The 21,159-nt window shown below is 47.4% G+C and overlaps 1 protein-coding gene across 1 annotated transcript in view; it reads left to right on the top strand.

Annotated features, from left to right (window-relative positions):
* LOC144113543 (protein APCDD1-like) overlaps positions 1-21,159 on the top strand; it is a 187,498-nt gene that overhangs the window by 32,020 nt on the left and 134,319 nt on the right. The window contains exon 2 of the mRNA XM_077646670.1: positions 20,698-20,836. Within this exon, the coding sequence (XP_077502796.1) occupies positions 20,698-20,836 (139 nt within the window). The remainder of the gene's footprint in view (positions 1-20,697; positions 20,837-21,159) is intronic.

The raw sequence follows: 21,159 nt of genomic DNA on the forward strand, positions 1-21,159 counted from the left end.
CGCATGTTGGATGCAGAGGACGCGCTCTCATAGATAAGAACAAAACGGAGGGAGCCGAGAGGGATATACAGCTGCCGCTTCCTCTTCCCCGAAGAAGGGCAAGAGATCTGAACATTGCTGGAAATATCCTTTCGCGAAGGTGTTTCCGTGCCCCAGCGGGCGAGGAAGCTGGCCAGAAGTGCCATTTTTTATTATTTTCAGTGACGCGACGAACGCCATTATAATTCAAGAAAAATGATATGATGGATATCGAAATAAAGTGAGAACGGGGTCAGGTAGATTGGAGAGGATAGCTAAGACCCTTTTAAAGAAACATACCTCGCTGAGTCTGTTCCCAGCTTCTTACTTGCTGGTGCATGGTGGCTGTTTTAATAGGCGAATGACTTCGTAATTCGCTTATTACACCATTCTTTGCTAACTTTCTAATTACTCGGCCCACGTGTGTTGCCGTAACGACAGCTGTCCCTTCTCGAGGCGCGTTTTATTGTTTCTGTCCGGGAGACAAACAACCCTAGAGGTGGGGGGAGCTTGAAGAGTCCTCGCTGATGGCTGTTGCTGCCGGCGTGTCTCGCAGGCGCAGCCGGAAGAGCCAATTCCGAACCTCCGGCCGTTGACGGACAGCAGGCCCGACAAAAGGGGCACCGTGAAGAGCCGGAGGGGGGGGGGGGGGGGGGGGGGGGAGGCACAATGGCGAGCTGACACAAGAAGCAAGAACACGCTGCGCACTGGCGAGCAAGACGACGTTATCGCTGATGCGTCTGTTTAGAAGGCGGGAGACGGCGCTCATTGGGCGCTGTGGATAACTGTTTTTCGCCGGCGCGCCAGCCGAAATCCTTCAGGCTGCTTCTCGCAGCGCCAGTATATGTTGTTTTTTAAGGGAGGTGGTGAGTCTCGTTGCTACGTGGGAGTGAGGCTTGAGCGAGGGTTGGGATTCCGTCGAGGCGCTTAAGCGGAGCACTTGAGAAGTTATGAGTTAATCACCATGCTCATTAGCATCTCCGATCCTTTGAAAAAAGAAAGCGGCTGCCATTTCTACGAGCGTAGTCAGCCGGCGCAACCGACTTCAGTCGACCGCCATTGCTCAACCTACGTTAATTGAATATCCATCTGAAATTTAAAGAGTGTGTGTGATGCGGGGCAGTCAGATTGAGAATACAAATACCTTACTTGCAGCTTACTGTTCTGGTGCCAGAAACATAATCTGTGACCGAATGCTTCTTACCGGGGTTTCAACTTTGGCGCTCAAGCAAAACTAAAGAGAGGGGAAATGGAACTAAAAGCGCTTTTGTACGCTGCCGAAAGTCACCTGAACAGTTAATGACAAGGCTGTCTCAAAAAGGACAACAGAAAAAGATAGGAGCTTATTCATTACTTCTGCGAAGTCAATACAATTTTGGTCTGCTAGGAAACGAAACCATGAAGGAGTTATTTAGTACTTTGACCTTGAACTAAAATCGGGAAAAGACTGACAGCTTGCAGCGCTCGCAACTTGAAGGAGCTGTTGCCTTTGATTCCCCGCTCCCAGTTTAATAGAGACGTTAGGATGATAATTTTACAACGAGCATCAGTTTTTTGAAGAAAAATCGGTTGAAAAGATATTCGAAATTGGGAAAGCTGTGCTGCCGTACTGTGCAGAGCTACAGAAATGCTGAGAAAAAGCGTATTGAAAGCTCCGCTTTCTTTATGGCGATAGTTCTCGGTAGATCCTGTACTTGCGTGGAAATGGGTGTCTTAAAGCGCAGCGAAAACTGCCTGTCCGCATGCGGCGATGTAGCGCAAAATTCTGGGATAGCTGGTGCACATCCGCAATGCAGTAGAGGTCGGCAGTCGGAAACGCCTCTTGCAGCGTAGAGTGGCAAGCCAATGTTAATGCCGTTAGGTCGTTGCGGAGCCAGAAACAATACACAGAGAGCAACTGTAGCCAAAATTCAAGAATCGCTTGCGAAAATTCTTCGCGGCTCTTTCGGCTTTCCTTGCCTGCGACGCTTCCTTGGTTCGGCTTGTGCGCCACGCGCTTTGTTGGGTATTTGACATTGAAGCCGCCTTAGCTTCTGCAGCATGATCGGCAACATCTCCACGCCGCATGCCTTGCCGAAACTTGTGCAGCACCAGGATCTGTTATCATCCAACAACTACCTTATCGCAATGAGAGAGGGACTGCTACGCAGCCGGAGGGCCAGCCCGCCAGCACGGCTGGTGGGAGCTATGCGCCGCTGCGGAAGTGGAGACCATGCGTAAGGAGAGCGCCAGCAGCTGCCGGGCGCTGATCGAGTGGCTCCTTCTTGTGTTCGGGCCTTCTTCATGTTTTAGTCTATGTTTAGCGAGCGCAGGATGTGCAGAGGGAATGTGGTTGGGGTGGGAAAGCAAATTCGCCTGGCGCATGTACAACCTTTGTCCGTAAAGTTTCGAGACTTATTTATTTGCTCCTCTAGAAATGATTTTCCACAACAAATGGTGCGTATGTGTAGCGCCATCTTTTAGGGCTAACCTGGGCTATTTACGTTAATTGTTGTGGCAGCCGCTAGATGGCACTACATGTAGAAAATACGTTGTCACTAGTCTGCGCATTGCACTGTGAGTGAATGTGGAGAGATGGATGTCCACCTCGAACAGCGTGTGAACATAAAATTTTGTGTGAAGCTTGGCAAGACAGCCACAGAGACGTATTAGCTCCTTCGTGATGCTTACGGCACGAGATATTATCGCGGGCGCGAGTTTTCGAGGGGCAGAAGAGGTTTGTTTCGGGGAGAACGTCGGTGGAAGACGACACAAGGCAGGGGCGTCCTCCAACCTCACGGAATGAAAACAACGTGGCTCGGATCAGGGAAATCGTACAGCAAGACCGCACTATTACAGTATGCTTGCTATCAGATGCTCTAGACGCTAGTAAGACAACATGCCACCAATTTTGCATGGGAACTTGGGGAAACGAAAGCTGAATGCCAGACTTGTGCCGCAGTCTCTCACACAGGACCAGAAGGACACGCGAGCAAACAGTTAGCGCTGATTTGCTCGCCGAGGCAGAGAAGGATGCTGCATTCGTCGACAGCATCATTGCTGAAGACGAAACATGGTGTTTTCAATACGATCCTCAAATAAAGAGGCAGAGCGCCGAATGGCAGTCCACAAGCTCTCCGCCGTCGAGAAAGGTGCGGCGACAGACGACCAAAACAAAGACGATGTTGATAGTTTTTTTTTTCGATGCCAGAGGTGTCATACCCCACGAGTTCGTCCCACAAGGGAGACGGTGAATCGGGAGATTTATATCCGCGTGCTTCAACACATGAGTGATGCACTGTGACGACGTCACCCTGACTTATGGGCATCTGGACAAAGGAGCCTTCTCCATGATGACGCAAGGCCGCACACTGCTCTCAGTGTGGCAAAATTTCTCATCAAGCATAGCATTACAGTACTTCTTCATCCGCCATACTCGCCTGACCTCTCTTCATGCGATTTTTTCCTTTTTCCTCGTGTGCAGAGAGCCCTAAAAGGTCGCTAGATGAGCAGCGTGGAGACCATCCAAGACGCCACGACAAAGGAGCTGACTGCCCTGCCAAAAGAAGCGTTTTCCAACTGTTTCCAAGACCTCAAGAAGCGTTGGAAGCTGTGTATAGACTGTAAGGGAGACTATTTCGAAGGGGTTCTGCACAAATGATTTCAATGTTAAACGCACTTTTTAATGGAGTCAGTCTCGGAACTTTACGGAAAAAGGTTGTGAGAGGGGTGTTACATGAAGAAGCCTTAGTGGAGAGTGTGTTCTGACAGCCGCGGTATGGGGATAGAAGGCGGCAACTGCCGAGAATCAGCTGCAGTTTGCGTTGGATAGAGGATTTGTCGCTACCCGCATCACACGATGCGAAGAGGGTGACGGCTTATTCCCTAATAAACGGGCTACGTCTGGCCTTCCCCCTGGGATGCGATGGGATAGCGAGAAATAACAGACCCTGTTTCTTGGCAAGCGTGACGCCTCCGAGGCCTCCAGCTGTCGCTGAATTGCGCATTACATTACCGTAATCATGTCGTCAATTTTTCGCATATCACGTTAAGCGTTGCCTGCCGCTGGAAGTTAAATACAAATAAAGCAGACATCAAAACATATATAAATTCTACTGCGAATTAGTGAAACTGGGGAGTAAGGACATTTATTCACGGCGCTTCCCTCTTTTCTGCAAAGCAGCTTGCTTCGATATGTTGCGTTATGCAAAGGCCAACGTATTCACTGGCCTTGTCCTGTATTATCCGAGGTGTTGATGCGGTCGCTTATTGGCACTCGACGTGGAGTGCGAGCAGGCACAAGCCCACAGTACTGCGCGGACACGACGAAGATTTTGTTTTTTTGGAGAAAAGTGTCAGCCGCCAGAGATGCAGGAGGTTTGCTGAAGGATTACTTATTACTAACGCGAAAAGAATCTAATATTTCAATGGGCGTTACTACTGCATGGGAGTGGGTAGAATGATTTTTAATTTTGCTTCAGATTTTCGCATGCATCTGAGTATGTGAGCGAAGTTTTATTGTTCTTAGATGTTCACAGGTTATCAGAATTAACTAATTTTTATAGCGCAATAGTCATTTTGCTTGAGAAATCTGTTAAAATTTTACTCTTCTGTAGGCAAGCACCCAGCAACACAGAAGTGCTGGGAATTACTGAATTCTATACGCAGTTTCCACTACCTGAGAATTAGTGTCAATGTGAATCTTTTGGTGGAAGTTATTATTCCAGATCATCGGCCCCCCCAAAAAAGAGCGAAGAGCCAATGGATGAATGGCCTGTGAAGACCCCGGAGACACCGGAGACTCAAAAGGCCTTCACCAGCAAGAACGGGACGGTCCGCTACTTTTTCCTGGCGACGGGGCAGCTCGGGAGAAAGAGTTACAACGCTTTGACATCAGCTGAACTGAAATGCCAGAAAAAAAGCTCGTCACGTGGATTTGTTAGTGCGCATATTATTTCAAGGCGTGTGCAGTGTTTCATTCTATCCCAGTGGCCACGACTGTCCTTATGACAGTCCTAGTCTAGGCGTACTGCTTTACTGAAAAATTTTGTTGCCTATTTTACTGCATTGTGACGAGGAATTTTGTACGTTTTGGGGGATTCGGGATGCAAAAACTTTTTCTGAAATTTCATGAAAAAAATATTTGAGCCTGAATTTTACGTAGAGAAGGCCAGTGCTTGAAGAACATTTAAGTTTTGATTTTTCTCTTCTCATTTTTTCAACGAGGCTGTCGCGAAGAACCCTCTCTGAAAACTTTTACTTTCAGTCGTGCTGGCAGAGACTGCGCAATGACTTCCGTTTTAAATCGTAGAAATGCACTGCCATATGAAAGGAGGGAGTCACAGAATTAATTACACTTCGGCGGTTGCGAGGCCAATGCGGCATGGTCGGCAAGAATCACAGATATGAAGCTCCTCGAAGATCCCACGAAGGTGAGCTTTCGGGATGCAAGTTTCGAGGGAGCATCACAGTCTAGTCCACATTATTGCGCGCTTTGAACTCTGGGCTGAAGCTTTGACCTCTGTCCGGACCCTTTCTTGCGTCGGTTGTGGCTCGGGGTTGCTTTCGCGAAAGCTTGTTTTTACAGCATCAAAATGGTTGACATTGCTGCTGATGCAATCGCAATTTCGAACATTGCATTAGGAGGTACCGCAGCCGCGAAAGGAACAGCAACCATGTCTTTTACACCGCAGCGGTGGCCTCATAGTTTGAGCATTCGTCTCGCATGTGGGAGGTGCGGGGTTCGATCGCCAGTGTCAGCTGGTGCCTGCCGGTTTCCAGTGGGTACAAGCTCGTCTTCTGTGCTCGTCTTCTATGGGGTGAAGTGCTTGAAAAATTGGTCTATGGCCCCACCTTGTGTAGACGAAAAATACCTTCTGCCATGGCGCTCTTTGGCCAAAGCTGTCCTTGCGCCATTAAAATTAATCAGCATCAATATCGTATTCTTTGCCATCTGCTCAGTGTGCAGTCCAGCCATTCTTCCACCAGGGTCCAGCCTAAGTGCCGTGGTCGCTTGCGCATTGCATCTGGTTGTTGGACAACGGTGCACTTCCGCAGCGCCCGCGTCTATTTTGGCGAGGGACAGACACGATAGGACGAGCAGCAACAAACTGCATTGAAAATACTTTGGCTGAATCTGTTGTAGTACCCCGGAAAGAGGGCCCCTTGCAGTACATGAGCCATCCGGCCTCCGCTGGTCGTGTGACGCGGTCGATCAGCCTCAGCTGGTCGGCTGGGTTGGTGGGTAGCTAGCAGAGCGACGTTCCCTCCAAGACGGAAGCAGCACTATCCGTGTTAAAGAAGCTAGCTTTCACTACAGGGAATTATTTTTGTTTGCGTGCGACGTGTTATTTGACAAGTGTGCTTTGTTCATTATTGTAGAGATTTTACTCGGCGTTGTCTTTCGGAGAAATTATGATTTAGTAAAAATAATGCGTTATGTTTTCACCGCATTTTCCTGTACGCCAGGCTGGTAACCTGAAATGTTCGGAATTGGAACGTATCACTAGTTTTTGTTTTGTTGGGCTCTATAGGCTTTGAGCCTGCTACAGCGCGACATAATCAATTTCGTTGATTTTGTCTGCCAGCTCAATTATGCTTTTTTTTTTCAATTAATTTCGGGCCGCAAGTATATTCAGGCAAGCAGGAATATAGTAATTGGCGCGACGGTTGCGGCAGTGAAAAGAAGAGTTCTGCGACAGCTAGAGAGGTCAAGCTTATACAGCAGAAGGGTCTGTTATCGCTGGCTTTTCCGTCACATCGGAGAGAGGAAACAATACGCAACGGGTGAATTCCGGAGATTGGTGTCACTTGGGCGCTTAGGTGCGGCAGCAAATTAATATGTAAATATTCTATTTTATTCTATTCTATTCTATTCCCATCGAATCATGCGACATGGGTAGCGAGCAGTACCCACTCTCCATCACCAATTGCAGCTGGCTTCCATATGTGTCACCCACTATCGCCACATAACACATCTGCCGCGTCACGCTCACTGCTCCCGGCGGCGCCCTTATATTTCCATACCTAAGGGAGCCTCACTATAATGCTCTTGCTCGGTATCAGCTAGGACATAATAATAATAATATTAATTGGTTTTGGGGGAAAGGAAATGGCGCAGTATCTGTCTCATATATCGGCGGACACCTGAACCGCGCCGTAAGGGAAGGGATAAAGGACACGAAGCTAAGACACGAAGTACGTCCGAGCACGACCTACTCTTCCAGGCGCCTACGTCGCTTCTCTGACGGGGTAGTCGCGGTAACGTTGAATGCCAGTCGAAGCGAGCTTGCCAGCACTTGCAGGCGCGAACCTTCGCGCGCTCGGGCGCGTTTAGGCCATTTGGTGGGCGTGCCTCCTCGCGCAGCGGCAAGCCATGCTGACGTCGCCGAGACCGAGACTTCATGATTTGAGCCATTAACAGCTGTCGCTGTAAAAGTAGATTATAGGTGCATCAAAAAAGATTAACGAAAAGCATGGTGCACAGTAGTCTTAACGTGGTTCGACAGCTCTGCCAAGGCAAAAAGAATCGCTGCAGTGTTTTGTACGGCCGATAAGTGCAGCAACTCCGGAATATGGTCAATGCTGGAGGAGATATACCAGGTGATTAAAAAGGGTGTCTTTTGTAACAGGGTTGCAGTGGGAAGCTTCAATGAAAAGTCAGAGCCATGAAAATTGGCTACGCGATGAAAGGCTGGTTATGGTTTATGGGGGTTTAACGTCGCAAAAGCAACTCAGGTCATTAGGGACGCCGCGGAGGTCTCCGGATAATTTAGACCACCTGGGGCTCTTTAACGTGCATTGACATCGCACAGTATTCGAGCCACTAGTATTTCGCCTCCATCGAAATATGACCGCCGCGGCTGATAACGAACCCGCGTCTTTCAGGTCAGCAGCCGAGTACCATAACCGCTGAGCCATCGCGACGGCTTTAATGTTTAATGTTAATGCGTTCCATTTATTTATTGCCAACATCAACGGCCTGTTCTGATATTTTACTGTTCAAGCGAAAATCGGGTGAAGTTTATGGACATGATCATATTTACACCAACGTGGCGTGAACAGCTATGCAAAATAAAATGAGAAACGATTTTCAGTGCTTTCTACAGCGTGTATTAATGACGTTTGGCTCGAGTCCAAGTGGCGAAGGAATCATCTGACTTGGAGCAGATCAGAGGGTTAACACAAATGAACTACGTGCTGAGTACACACGCTAGTAGCAAAGCACGTAGTTGACACGGTTAGCTACGAAGGTATGCTATTAATGCCTTGAGAGCATACTTGTGAAGCGAAGGCCTATGTAGTTCCACTAGGCAACAGACAATGCTGGAGACTATTTTTGCAGTGATCTGCAAACTACAAGGTATTTGAGCAATTTGACGTTTCTTTAGCAAAATTTTAGTTGCTCGTACCATTAAAATTTTCCCGGCACTCTATTTAATCTTTTGAATTGAATAGCGTGTGCTAACAGAACGAACACAGGAAACTTGGAGAAGTCGAAAGAAGCGCAACTTCCAACTTATTAAAGTTGTAAATTGCTCTTCGTTCATCTTCTCTAAGTTTCCTGTGTTCGTCCTGTTAGCGTACGCTATTCAATCGAAATGTACCAACTAGCCTGCCAGAAAGTTCTACTACTCTATTTAATCTTGTGACATCAACACCGAGATGTGCTTGCCGCTGTTTTGTAGTGAATGGCTGTGTAGCATAGCCTTTGGAATTCGCACGCAAAATTCGGTGTTGGCGCGCGCGGTTCAGTTGCGGCACTTGTATTTTTTTTCTCTTTCTCTCCCTTTTCTAGCTTACAAAATGTCTGTTTTCGGTGAGAGTGGTCTCTTTGTGATCAGAATGCTGTAGTTTATCGATACAGGCCAACTTCAATTTTCCCGCAGAAACTCTTTAACCCTGCAGGCCCTCAAATGACTAGCACTACAAGCGTAGTCTACGGTGCTTAGCGTCTACCGAGAGAGTACGCTGTTTCTGCTATGCCAGGTTTCAAGAAATAACATTGTAAATCCGCGTCCGTGGTCTATTTAGTTTTCCTGTCTATAGTACTATTTAGGGCACCATTCAGATACATCGTAAACGCGATAGTAGAGCTTTATTGCGGGAGTCAATGGAAGAAGATTTCATGGTAGAGAACATTGTTGTTCGAGCCAGTTTAACTGATGGAAAGGTGACACAGTTTGAAAGGTCGTCGGCGAAAACTGGAAACTCAATCCACGTAAACTAGAAACCGTTCTTGGCAAAATTTTAACCTCACACAGATCAGCCACGACTTATAAAGTGGGTCTGAGAGAAAGGGAACAATGATTCCAGGCTAAACTCCTAGCATTACCCGCGCTCTGCGTTTTCCATTTCGAGGGAAAGAAGATAAAAAGGTGCGCTTTTTATTTTTATTTTTGCCATCATTATTTCTGTACGAAAACACATTGCTTAGGTAGCTTTTTGGCCGCGGCAAAAATGCCATGGATGTATAATTAAGTGCCGCACTTTTTTTTTTTTGGGGGGGGGGTGCAATTTTGGCCGTTTTCAGCCCTTACCCTATAGCAGAATTTTAATGTTAAATTTTCAAGTTACAGTCCGAGGAAATTACTATCCTCTCCAGTGCAGTCTAGCGCTGTATCTGGCTCCTACTTGAGTTCGGCCCTTACCAGCATATATGCGGTGTATTTCGGAGCCGAAACATTAGACTAACTGTGAACGTTTTCTTTCTTCGAGTGGAGACTTGTTGGATGGTTTTCTGTTCTTGGGTGTCATATGAATCTACTTTAGCGCAGACTTACTTATTTTTCTCTCTTGTCTATTGCTGGAATGCGGGGGATGATGTTTCGAGGCCTTTCTAGCCTTTTTTTGAAATTTTAACCCAGCCTGAAATCCAACTAACGCAGTCAGCTATCCGATCTGCGAGTTACGCGGAGTACTAGTGGCCGTATTTAGTAACCTTTCGGTTTAGTTTCCTTTATTCTGCTTCTCTGTCGCTGGCCGTGGCATCCTTACGACGTAGTCCGGGGCGGACGACACCACCGAGAAACGAAAAAAAAAAAAACGAAGGTGAAAACGAAACTAAACGTTATAAAATACACCAGAAAGCCAAATCTCCTGAGTCCGCGCAGTGGTTTGTCGAAAATAATTTCTTCAGTGGATACAACTTTTTTGTCGTAATGTCAGAAACGGCCTCTATAATTCACGGTGTTTCGGTCGTGAATGAGCGGTTATAGCCGACTCAGAGCAGTTTCGGTGGGGTGAGCAAAGGTAGTTGTAACCCACATTTGGGGGGCATTAAAGCATTCTCTTTTTCATCCTTCAAAGCTTCGTCTTTGTCCAGAACTCTAAATTTTTACGGGAACCCCGAATTGTTACTACGCCGTAGCAACTAGACATGACAAGATACTCCGGCTGTATACCGAAAAAAGACGATAATGTAGCCTGATGGGCATCGCCTACACAGTGACCCGAAACGAGCGAATGGAGGCGAGTGTCTACGAGTGATTCCCAGCAAGTCTTCCGGTGTCACGGCAGTCTACAATCTGGGCAGCAATCGCGAGCGAGCGTTATGGCGATCGATGGGAGAACAGTTGTCGACCGTCGAGCCGCAGAGCGCGTGGAGCGCGTGTACCGCAGGGCGGCCGCCTAATAACCGCCCCGTGCGGAAATCCGTGGCCGCGGCTGGACGTCGAAACTCGAAGGCGGCCGCATCGACTCTCCTTGCGCGGCGGGCTCCGCTGGCCGCTCTGTGCATCGGCGTGGAGCCTTTTCACGGCGCTCGACAATGGCTGCGCTTCAATTTGCAGCATAAGCCGGTGTTAATTATCTGCCTAATGAGGCTTAAAATAGATTTCCCAACGCGCCGAAAGAGGGAAGACAAAGGGGCTGAAGGGCCAGTTCCTGTGGCCAGGCAGGGAAAATGGCGGGAGCAGAGAATCGATTCAGTGACGGCAGCCGCCTAGATCTCGGAAGAATTCATGATGTGCGAGGGGGGCTTCCCTTGTTGTTCTCCCTGTGCTGTATTCTTAATGAACGCCCTTTCCTTGGGAAGCAGAATCTGGTCGGCGGTAATCACGAGCTTCTGTACCCTAAGTGCGCCGTTTGTTATCCGAGGCAGGTGCTAGCTACGCGGGCTGGCCTGCATCGTATTTGCAGAGACACCTGGCACGAGGAAGCCACCGCCCGCGTGTGCTGAAGGGGCGTCGCGTTCCTTCGCAGTGGGCGTATCCGTTTCCAATGCCCATTAGTACTCGTTGAGGGGCATTTCACTGCCGGTGTTTCAGGAAGTAATGCCGACATTTGAGCTGGTTGGTGCAGTATCTTTCGACAGCGCTTGTGGTGTCTGTCCTTGCAGCGTCCTTCGCCTTTTTACGCTGTGTTTTTTTTTCAAGAAATTTAAGCCATATTTAGCGCTCGGTAGCCACTTCAAAGCATGAGAAACAGTGCTGAGCAGAAGTTACGCAGTCATGCTGATCGCAGTGGAAAATGTGAGTGCAAATTTTGTCCACTCTCACTTTTTTGTATATACCGTCGGGAGTTGCGCTAACTCCCAATGACGTGTTTTTTTTGTTACGTTGGTGACAAAACAGTGGAGGTCGCCATGGAGGTGACCGCGGCCACAATTATCGAAGCCACGGATCCAAGTGGACGTGCTGGTCGACGTCCGGTCAGCGTCCAGTCGGGGAGAAGGTCCCAGTGCAGGCACAACTTTTTTTGCTTCGGCATGCAGCGGACGCTGGCCACGCAGGTGGCTACAAAAGCAAAGAATTGCCTCTGAGGTACACGCGTACGTGCTGGAGATGCAGGCGAGGCGCCGTTCATACTGACTTGAAAACGTGGGGCGTGTTTACGGGTTACTCTGCCTACCGTCAGGAGTTTTTCGGTGTATGCGAAGGGATGAGAAATCGTGCGCAACCCTTTTGATGCCTGACAGGAGGAAGGCAAGGAGGAGGAAAAAGGACGGGGCTAACGGATTACTGCACACTTTCAGTTCCTGTGGCAGAGAGAAAGATAAACTCTTCATTGAGAGGCAGAGAATTTGGCCAGCGTTGAAACAATGTTGACATGTTACTCTGGGTTGGGGAGGGGTTTTGGGAGAGAAGGGCAGAAACAGAAGGGCGAAGAAAATGCTGCATGGACATTCACTATGCACGCTAGCGAACAATTTAAATAGTTTTCGCTTATGGTGCATACTGTGAAATGACAGGACAAATCTAAACAACCTGTACTTCACTACTTCGGATTGTACGGGTTCGCTGCACAACTGTGTCACCTGATCCTTTTGGATTAAACGAAGCATAGCCCGCACAACTGTACCATCGAAGGCACAAAGACACTCCATGCATTAAATAGAGAAAACATGATGGTACGAAAAAAAACTTCTAAGAAACGTCAGATTGTATTGACGAAGAGTACGTGAAGGCCCAAGAAAAACCGTGGCCAATTATAGTTCATGAGCCCTCTGCGCAGAAGACTTGCTTCATTGACAGGTACGACATGCCATATAGCTCGTGGCTCAACGCCACGAGTGCACCTTTTACCGGATGAAATTCGAAGACTTTGGGGTTAATAAGGTAAAGCAACATCAAAATCGTACCGAAGTCGAACCAAAGCTTTAAGCTAAGCGCACTGAAAATAACGCGTCACGTTCGGTGCACAGGCGGAAGTGTTATCCACGTGCACTGATATCGTGACCGCACGTGGTAAATTTTCAGCGGGACCATTGAATAAACAGGCGCAGATCCAACTAAACATCCGACTACAAGGCATCGTTCTCAGCAACAGTGACGAAGGCTTCGCTTGCAGCGTTATCCAGCAACCATTTGAAAAAAAGTAAGCGTCAGTCTAACTGTTTACTCTAGAAATGTTTTACAATACTAATTGCACTACAGATGAATGAATGATCACGTGAGAACGTTCTGGTGATTTGAGAGTAATTTTCTCAATGCTCCAGGCCGCGCTCATATCTGTGAGGGCCATCAGAATAATTTTAACGCACAGGCCGTTTCTAGCGTGCGCTTCTGGCCGTTCTCAATTAACAGATTGGTTTCCTGCACCTGTGCCGTTGTTCTGCATGTTTGCAGGTTGCCCAATTTTGCTTCAACTCTTCACAATCATAAGAAACCTACTGAAGATTAAACGTTACAACGCTCATTGCTTTCTTTTTTTGTGTGTTACTGACTTCCCAGGGTCATGGAGGCGAGCCTCCCCGAGTGCGTCTTCTATGATATATTTAAATAGAGGCCACTAAATTTGTCGGATGAAGTTAGATAGACATGGACATATTAGACATCTGTCATTTAGGTAAGTAGGTTTGGTTTGGTTTATGACGGTTTAACGTCCCAAAGCAACTCATGTGATGAGGGACGCCGTAGTGAGGGGCTCCGGAAAATTCGACCGCCTGGGGTTCTTTAACGTGCACTGACATCGCACATTACACGGGCCTCAAGTACTTCGCCTCCATCGAAATGCGACCGCAGCGGCTGAGGTAAGTAAGGATGTGTGCGTCATTATTCGAATACGAGAACTGTTAAGTAACCGGGTGGCGAGCTGGAGTAAGACGTAATTCGCTTGAGGCAGATTCTGAACAACGTAGCGTGGAAAGGGGAATTGGCACCATTTTAAGCCAGATTCTGGAAATGTAAGTATGCGTACGCTATTATATCTATCCTTACCTTCTGTTGCACTGAATTTCATCCTCTCGGCGCTATTTCACACCGTTTTTTTTCTCCTTCTTTCCTTATTTTGTACTTCATTCACGCTGTCTGTACGAAACAAGACTTCAGCCAGAGAAGGCTCCCTTGTGTCCGTATTTCATTCACTCTTATCGTCGTTATCACTGATTATGCACCACCACCTTTAAAGCTTGTGGTAACAGACAAAAGGCATCTGACTTCTTCCCTTGAATTAATCTTCGAGCTTAGCTGCAGGTAGTTACGAGCGATGAATTTTCCGAAAGTAATCCATGGCTGCGCTGTATGTTTCTTTTATAGTGAAATAGAGTTGAGCTACATAAGATTGCCTTCTCAAGTGTCGAAACGAGCGTCCCTTTTGAGTGGTTCGGTAGACGTACTGTCCGCCGTTGTGAGATGGAACAGGGGCCATGAGCCTTTACCAAAGCAGCTGTTGAAGTCAAGGCCACTGCAAGAGTACGCAGCACATGCTCATTCGATTTCAAAATCTCGCTTTTTTTTTTGCCGTGACCAGGAAAGAAAAATTTAATTTGTCGTCATGGTAATGTAATAATTGTTTTCTTTCTTTTCGTGGCTTAAACCGGTGTTCTGCTGGCAGGACGCTCGTGAAGTGTTTAATCAGGCGGGAATCACAGAAGATGGCTGTTCACCGTAGCGAGGCGTACCGGCAGCTCTAGAAATTCGCGGCTGCGTTTAAAAGCCTGCATAGCAAGTCTGTATGTAACCTGTATGCTCCACTGAATTGCTTATTGTAGCAGACAAGGTCGTGTACACACTTGGTGGCTTACTCTGGATGACGTTTGTTGTCTTTCTAGTGTCAAATGGCAGTATTCAAGAGAGGGAATTGGCCAGGATTTACAGTAGGGACTGCAAATTGGATTTCAAACCTAAGCACGGGATTCAACTACTTTTTTTGAACGCATAAGCGTCAATTTCGTCACATAACAAGACAGTCACAGCTCAGTGACTGGAAGTACAGCGTTGGTGACCCTTCTCCTATACATCAAAACATGAGTCGTGAAGTGACGAATGCAAGAGGTGCTGTGGAGGTGAAATGGGACACACGCAACTTTAACATTGCTGTTTTCTCCTCGTCCTTTACATCTCTCCGCTCTATTCGAGCAGGAAGTACTATAGAACTAGGAAGTTCCGACTTCATAACTTGCTCCCTCTCCTCTCTTGTATATTCTCTTCAGAAGAGTCAACACATCACGCAAAAACAAGGGCCCTTCGACGTTGCCTACAGGACTGGTGCCGTTTGGAGGGGAGGGGGGGGGTGGCATTTAAGGAGATCGATTCCGATTCTTTTAAGGGCCACTCTGCGACAAACGCATGACTTATTTTTATTTATTGCTAACGATTGCGATAGAGTCTAGTCCCGAGGAGTGACTCATCACATCTTGTTCATCATTAAGGTTTCTTCCTGCGGATGCAAGCTTTTTTTTTTTTATGTGGAACGAGCGTAGCATTATGATGTGATGCCAGTTCATTATGCTGTGTGGGGTATGCGAGTCACATCGCTCATATTACATCACACTTAAATTGTCTTAAAACGTAATTGTAACACTCCATGAATTATTAAAGCATAACCTCTGAATACATCCAAAGAAAGCAGCTGTAAATTGGTCTCAAGAAATGCGTTTAGTCTTCACATGACAACTGCGTCAATAGAGAAGGCGGAAACTTGAAAAGGATGGAAACGTGAACGTTTTGCATGTCTTCAGTCCACAAACAGCCTACGTGCACAACTTGAGAAATTTGATCGAGTGCCGAAATGGAGGACCGCAACTGCTGCTACCAGTAGCAGGTAAGCGGATGTATTATCTTGTGAGGAAGAACTGTTCAGAAGCCGTACTTTCTTGTTTGCAGCGTGCAATCGCTCTTTTACCTAGAAAGTTCACATTTGACGGAAGTATGATCATATCTTGTAGCGAATGACGCTAATCCTCTTTCAGCGCACCAAAGAAGCCCCCAATGCAAGCGCTTTGCTTTCAACTTTCATAATTGCATTTTAATACAGCACTGAAGAAAAGTTGTCGGCGTGCCTGCTGCGTAAATTTATTCATTATTTATGTTTTTGAGCTAAAAACACATAATCCTGAAGAAAATCATATGGAACATTAAAAAAGTCGCTATTTCGTATGTGCAATGAAAAGTGTCGGCAAAGTTTCCTCTTGGAATTTCTAGCTGATGGGTTTCATTGTCTGGCATCAACTATGCAGTGAACCTTGGTATGTTTTCTTGAATTACCTTTGCTGAAAATGACAGATAAAGCAAGTGTAAAAGAACGTGAAATAAACGGTAACAAATTGTTGCGTCTAGCAGTCAGACCGCAATGGACGGTTATAATTTGGTTGCTCAGCGTAGGAAAAGAAAATTCAGGGCAAGATATTCATTGCTCTTGACGCAGAATACTTGACGAAATTGCTGTAGTTATAAGGATATGCCAAATTTGGCACCTTGCTGTCATGTATCAAAACCGATTCAAAATTTCTTGTATTTGCACTGACTTCTAAGTGTCCTCGGGAATAGCGTATGTAGCCTGTACCGTTTGTCAAGTGTTGCAGTCTAGTCAGAGAACAAAGTTGACTTTTGGGGGCATGGTTTTAAGAACAATGCTAAAGCTTACTGTGGGTCCCGGCTGCGGCGGTCAAATTTCGATGGAGGCGAAATTCAAGAGGCCCTGTGTACTGTGCAGTGTGAGTGCATGTTAAAGAACCCCAGGTGGTCGAAATTTCGGGAGCCCTTCACTATGGCGTCCTTCATAGCCTGGGTCTCTTTGGGACGTTGAACACCCATAAACTAAACCAAAAGCTTACTGTGGCTTTTATTTCTTTTTCTCGGTGCGTATCCGTGGTATATTAAAAAAATAACCTGTGTCTTACTGAGAACTGACAAGTTTTTGCCTGAGCTTGCATGAATATGTGTAGAATTGGCAATCAAACTTCAGTCGTAAACCAAGTAGTCATGTCTTATTGATTAAGCACTTTTCAATTCAGTGCAATTTCCAAAAATTGTATTATTCGTCCGCAGCGTACCGGCGCTTGTATCTTTAGGGGAGAATATGGCGCGGCTGTTCGGCAATATAGTACGAGGGGAAAGGCTCGTCGGGAGGGGGCCCGGCTCTTCATATGCCTCGTCTAATAAATAGCGCAGTGAAAGCGGCGATGCGGACGGCGCGAACTAAACACGCGGCGGAGCTGAGGGATACAGAGCCGCGGCGCACGCATTTCACTTAGCGCTGTGCAAATTCGCCCCTACAGATAAGGCGCACGGCCGTGCCGTGCGCTTATCGAAGCGCAGGCCGCAAATTGATTAACTGTCGAGGTCGATTGGCGACCGCTAATAAGCGCGGCCGTCGTGCATGACCCTCCATTGAGCGCCTCTTTCCCCGAAAACTTCTTGCGTCTGTTTTGCTCGCCGTGGCCGTCACTCTGTGCCGGGCTCTTCTCGAGAGCGGAGCGCTCGGCGGCGGACCGTCGGGAGCACTGCTTGCTCGTGCTTCCGCCGCCTATTCTTTCTTTCTTTCTTTCTTTCTTTCTTTCTTTCTTTCTTTCTTTCTTTCTTTCTTTCTTTCTTTCTTTCTTTCTTTCCTTCTTTCTTTCTTTCTTTCTTTCTTTCTTTCTTTCTTTCTTTCTTTCCTGCTTCGGCCTCCTTCCAGAGTCGAAAGCGGAGCGACGGGCCGAGCCGATTAGGCTGAAAGCTTCGGCACCTGAGTGGGAGGGGATGGGGTTCGTTCGGGTGCGATTTTTTTTTCTTTTCGGGCGCAATTTCACTGCGGCACTGGCTCGCGTGCCCGCCATCTCGCCTGGTTTTTGCGGACCCGCTTTCCGGCCTTGCATATTTGACGAGTCGTTTCCTCGGGACGGGTAAAGTGGCGACGATGGCCGGGGCTCGAGGACACTTGCTATACGGGTGGCATGGTGTCCACATTTCTCAAGCGGCTAACTGACGTTTACCTAGGCTTGTTTTGCCTGATTCAGATTTGCCTTGAAAGGGTGAAATTTAATTTTTCAACCTTTTCGCTCATTATGCAATGTTAGCGTCAGGGTTGGATCTCGGATACTCTTTCTTATGCGTTGCAATGTCAGAATGTTTGTTGGCTGAAGGAATTTGTTCTGTAAAAGCTCTGCGCAGTAAATATACTTCAAAAAAGAGCCTAAAAACGGCTTCTCATGACGAGATAGATGTGTCGGCGATCTCGAAAGTATGACGGAAACCCCTCCGAATGAAATAACATCATCTCATTTAGGTTCAGTAGACTTAATCTGGTCCACGTACTGATTTTTTTTGTCCATATGCAGAGTGTCCCAACTATCACCGTGTCAAAAGAAGCTGATAGATATTGCAGGCGTGAAACTGAAGCAGCATTACAGCGTTGGAGGCGGCCGCATAGTGAAAAGAAGGGTGTGTTTTACTTCGTGCTAACCTAATAATGCAGTTAAGATAATTTATTATTCTTACAATCAGCTGCAGACACGCAAAAAAAAATTGCACTGAACCAAAAGAAACACCGAGTGGCAGAATCTATGAATATAGTTTCATTCTGCGCGCTTTTTCTTGTCATCGTGCTCCAAGGAAAGTATGCATGCGAAACCCCAGAAAAGCGAAACAGCGTAGCCGTCCGCGCGCGCCGGTTGTGACAGAGGCTGAGCGAGGCGCATAGCGCCACATCCGGATATGTTTCATATTTTTCCGGCCGTGTTCAGTGAGCGGGGAGCGATTTCTCAGTAAAGCTGAACCATTTGCGGTTCTTTTGGTGCTCCGTAACTTTGTAATTTGGTGTTGTCGCGAATCTCCAGCACTTTAAAGTTGAATCGGGTAATCAGATCAGACCGAATTAAGAAATGCTGTGGTTTTCTCCAGGCATTCGCCGGAAATGCTGCTTTAGTTTCAATAGCGCCAACATGCAGAATATTTCGAAAACATTCATTCATTTTGTGCGAGGCAACCTGCGTGGAGGTGTGTGTGTGTGTGTGTGTGTGCAGACCTCTAGTTGGCACAGGTGTTGTTCCTGGTAGTACACCTGTTTAATGCGCCTTACTTACTTGTGTTGCGTTGCGTGGTTCCCATGTGCTAGCGCGGGCTCAAGATAACAAGAATATGCTCTGTGACGTTTGTTTGTGTGTGAATTCAGCATCCGGCAATTTATTTTTTGTTATTGTCGTTTTTTTTAATAATTCTACAGGCGGGTACTGGTTGGTTTCGGTTTTTCTTTTAATTACTTGGAGTCATTAATTAAGCAGTTTGCTAAAGAAACACCTGTTCCTCTCCTCCACCTTTTCTTTTTTTTAACACGTCACCCTACTTGCGCATTACAGTCCCTGCACAACTGGCCTTGTCTTTCGTGTAGTCAGGTTAAATCACCTAGAAGTTATTAACAGCATTTATTATCTTGTTCCCCGCACATAAAGAAGCACTGCGCACTTAATGTCACAATACGCGTCCTTATCGCCGACAGGAACAAGAAGAAATGACAGAGAGATTTTTGCTTGGCGAAGTTTGCAAACAGCGCTTGTGAGCCTATATGACGCGTGAATGTCTCGTTACAAGGGCGTCACAGGGTCGCTTATCGCTTGCGGAGTTTCGCACGGGCTGGAACGACGTACTAGGGAGGATTTCAAAGCTCTGAAGCTTCGTTCGTGACGCTCGGCGATGATCCGATCATCGAACGCTGCCGGGGGGCTTGTTTCTCCCCAGCGAGTTTGTAATGGGAAATGACAATGCACGAACGCATCCAAGTTTTCTCTAAACGATTTTCGTTTCGCAGCAAGCAAACCCGAGGTGGTTTTTCCCGCCAAGAATTCAATCACGAGACATTTTTGGAAGGTGAGTGCGGAACAGCAGAGAAGTGAAAAATGGCCCGCGAAGGTATTCAAATTTTTGAAGCTCCAGTTGCAGAGAAGTATGCGGAAGCTCCTGGGGCAAAGGTGCTGTTCTCTTTTTCGGTTTTTATTGTTTGGAAACTGTAATTTGCATTGCGCATTTACAGTCGGAGCGTTGTGATATAATCACGATAAAGGCGGAACTTTCTAGAAATTAAGAACACGAATTGCACATTGCACATTGAGGAACACATTGCAGAACAATGGCCACAGCAGCAGATTGCATTTGTACTGGCACTTCGCTGTGGCTACACATCAGCACACATTTTATGTCACGCCTTTTGTTTTTTTTTTCCCTAGAGAAAATAGCGCTTGGAGCAGAGTCGCCCGGCGCGTTGTTGAATGTTTTCGAGAATAGTGCCTCGCCGCATGTCAGAAAAAGAAATAAGGACGAAAAACGGTGCATCGGACGTTACCAGCCTTGTGCTCCATACGAAAGAAAATTACACGTGTAATTTTAGGGGGCAAAGTATGCTGTCTTTTCCCGCTTGCCACATGCGGCACAGGCACTTTGTCCTGCTAAGAGTAGGCAGTGATAGGGAAGGTTGACTTTACCTCAGCGTGTGAGAGATTGAACGCGGACAGCTGTTGGCGCGTAAGAATGCATCATGATCTTTACACCAAGGCTAAAAGTTAGGGGACCAAGAACGTGGACAATAGGGTCTCTCATGACGCCAGCTGTAAAATACAATGCTCTTCTTGTCGGCTCCCGCGCGCTGGCAAATCGCGGTAGTCTCCAATCGCAACAGTTAGAAAGCTAAGCATTAAAAAATTTTCTTAAGTGCAAACAGCCCTGTGAATTCGTCCTGTCATTAGCTGTCGCCTTCACAGCTCTGCATAGTTGTAATGAGAGGACGAAAGACACACATAAGTACGGTGAAGCAGTTTCTGATCACTTTTGGCGCTCCTCACTCGCGCTTTTTGAACTGCATTGTCTGAGAGCGTTAAAGTGAATATCATGTGAGAAACATACTTCATACGCAAAGCTCATGTGCAGACTGCAGAGAGGTCTTGTTCGGTGCAGAGACGAAGAACCATGGAAGTAAGCTGCCGCCCTGCTCAGGCAGCGTAGCCCGCGTGTATGCATCGGCGCCTGGGCATCCGTGTTGACGTCTTGTGTTTCGGTGTGGCTGGCGCAGGGTTCCCGGGCCGCGCGTTCGCCAAGGGCGAGGACGGCAGCGCTCGCTGCTTGCGCTGGGCCAGGGACTTCGCTCGCAACTGGCACGCCGAAACCTCGCCCTCTGAGCCCGACCTGAGCGGCACCTGGGTCTCGCAACGGTACGCGGGGTTTGCTCTCATGCCCGTTGTAGACATGTAGCACTCGTAGCCTCTTAGCTGCCCCCGTCTAACAGCACGCAGATCTTGGAGGGACTGCCCGTGAGCAACGACTTCTTCTAAACGCTTTCTGGTCACGGAAAGCGGAGCACGATGCAAGGGCAGCTGCATATTATAAGTGTGCTCGCATGCATTCGCAGGCTTGTGCCGATGGCTGACTGGGATTGCATGGTCTGCCGGGGCTCTAACAGCCTGCCTTGCATCGGTCCAAGCAGAACTAAGTTGACAGCCATTTAGGAATCGCACAGAAGTGTGCTGTGTTGTGC

This window comes from Amblyomma americanum, chromosome 1, assembly GCF_052857255.1.
Source record: "Amblyomma americanum isolate KBUSLIRL-KWMA chromosome 1, ASM5285725v1, whole genome shotgun sequence".
NCBI classification, from domain to species: domain Eukaryota; kingdom Metazoa; phylum Arthropoda; class Arachnida; order Ixodida; family Ixodidae; genus Amblyomma; species Amblyomma americanum.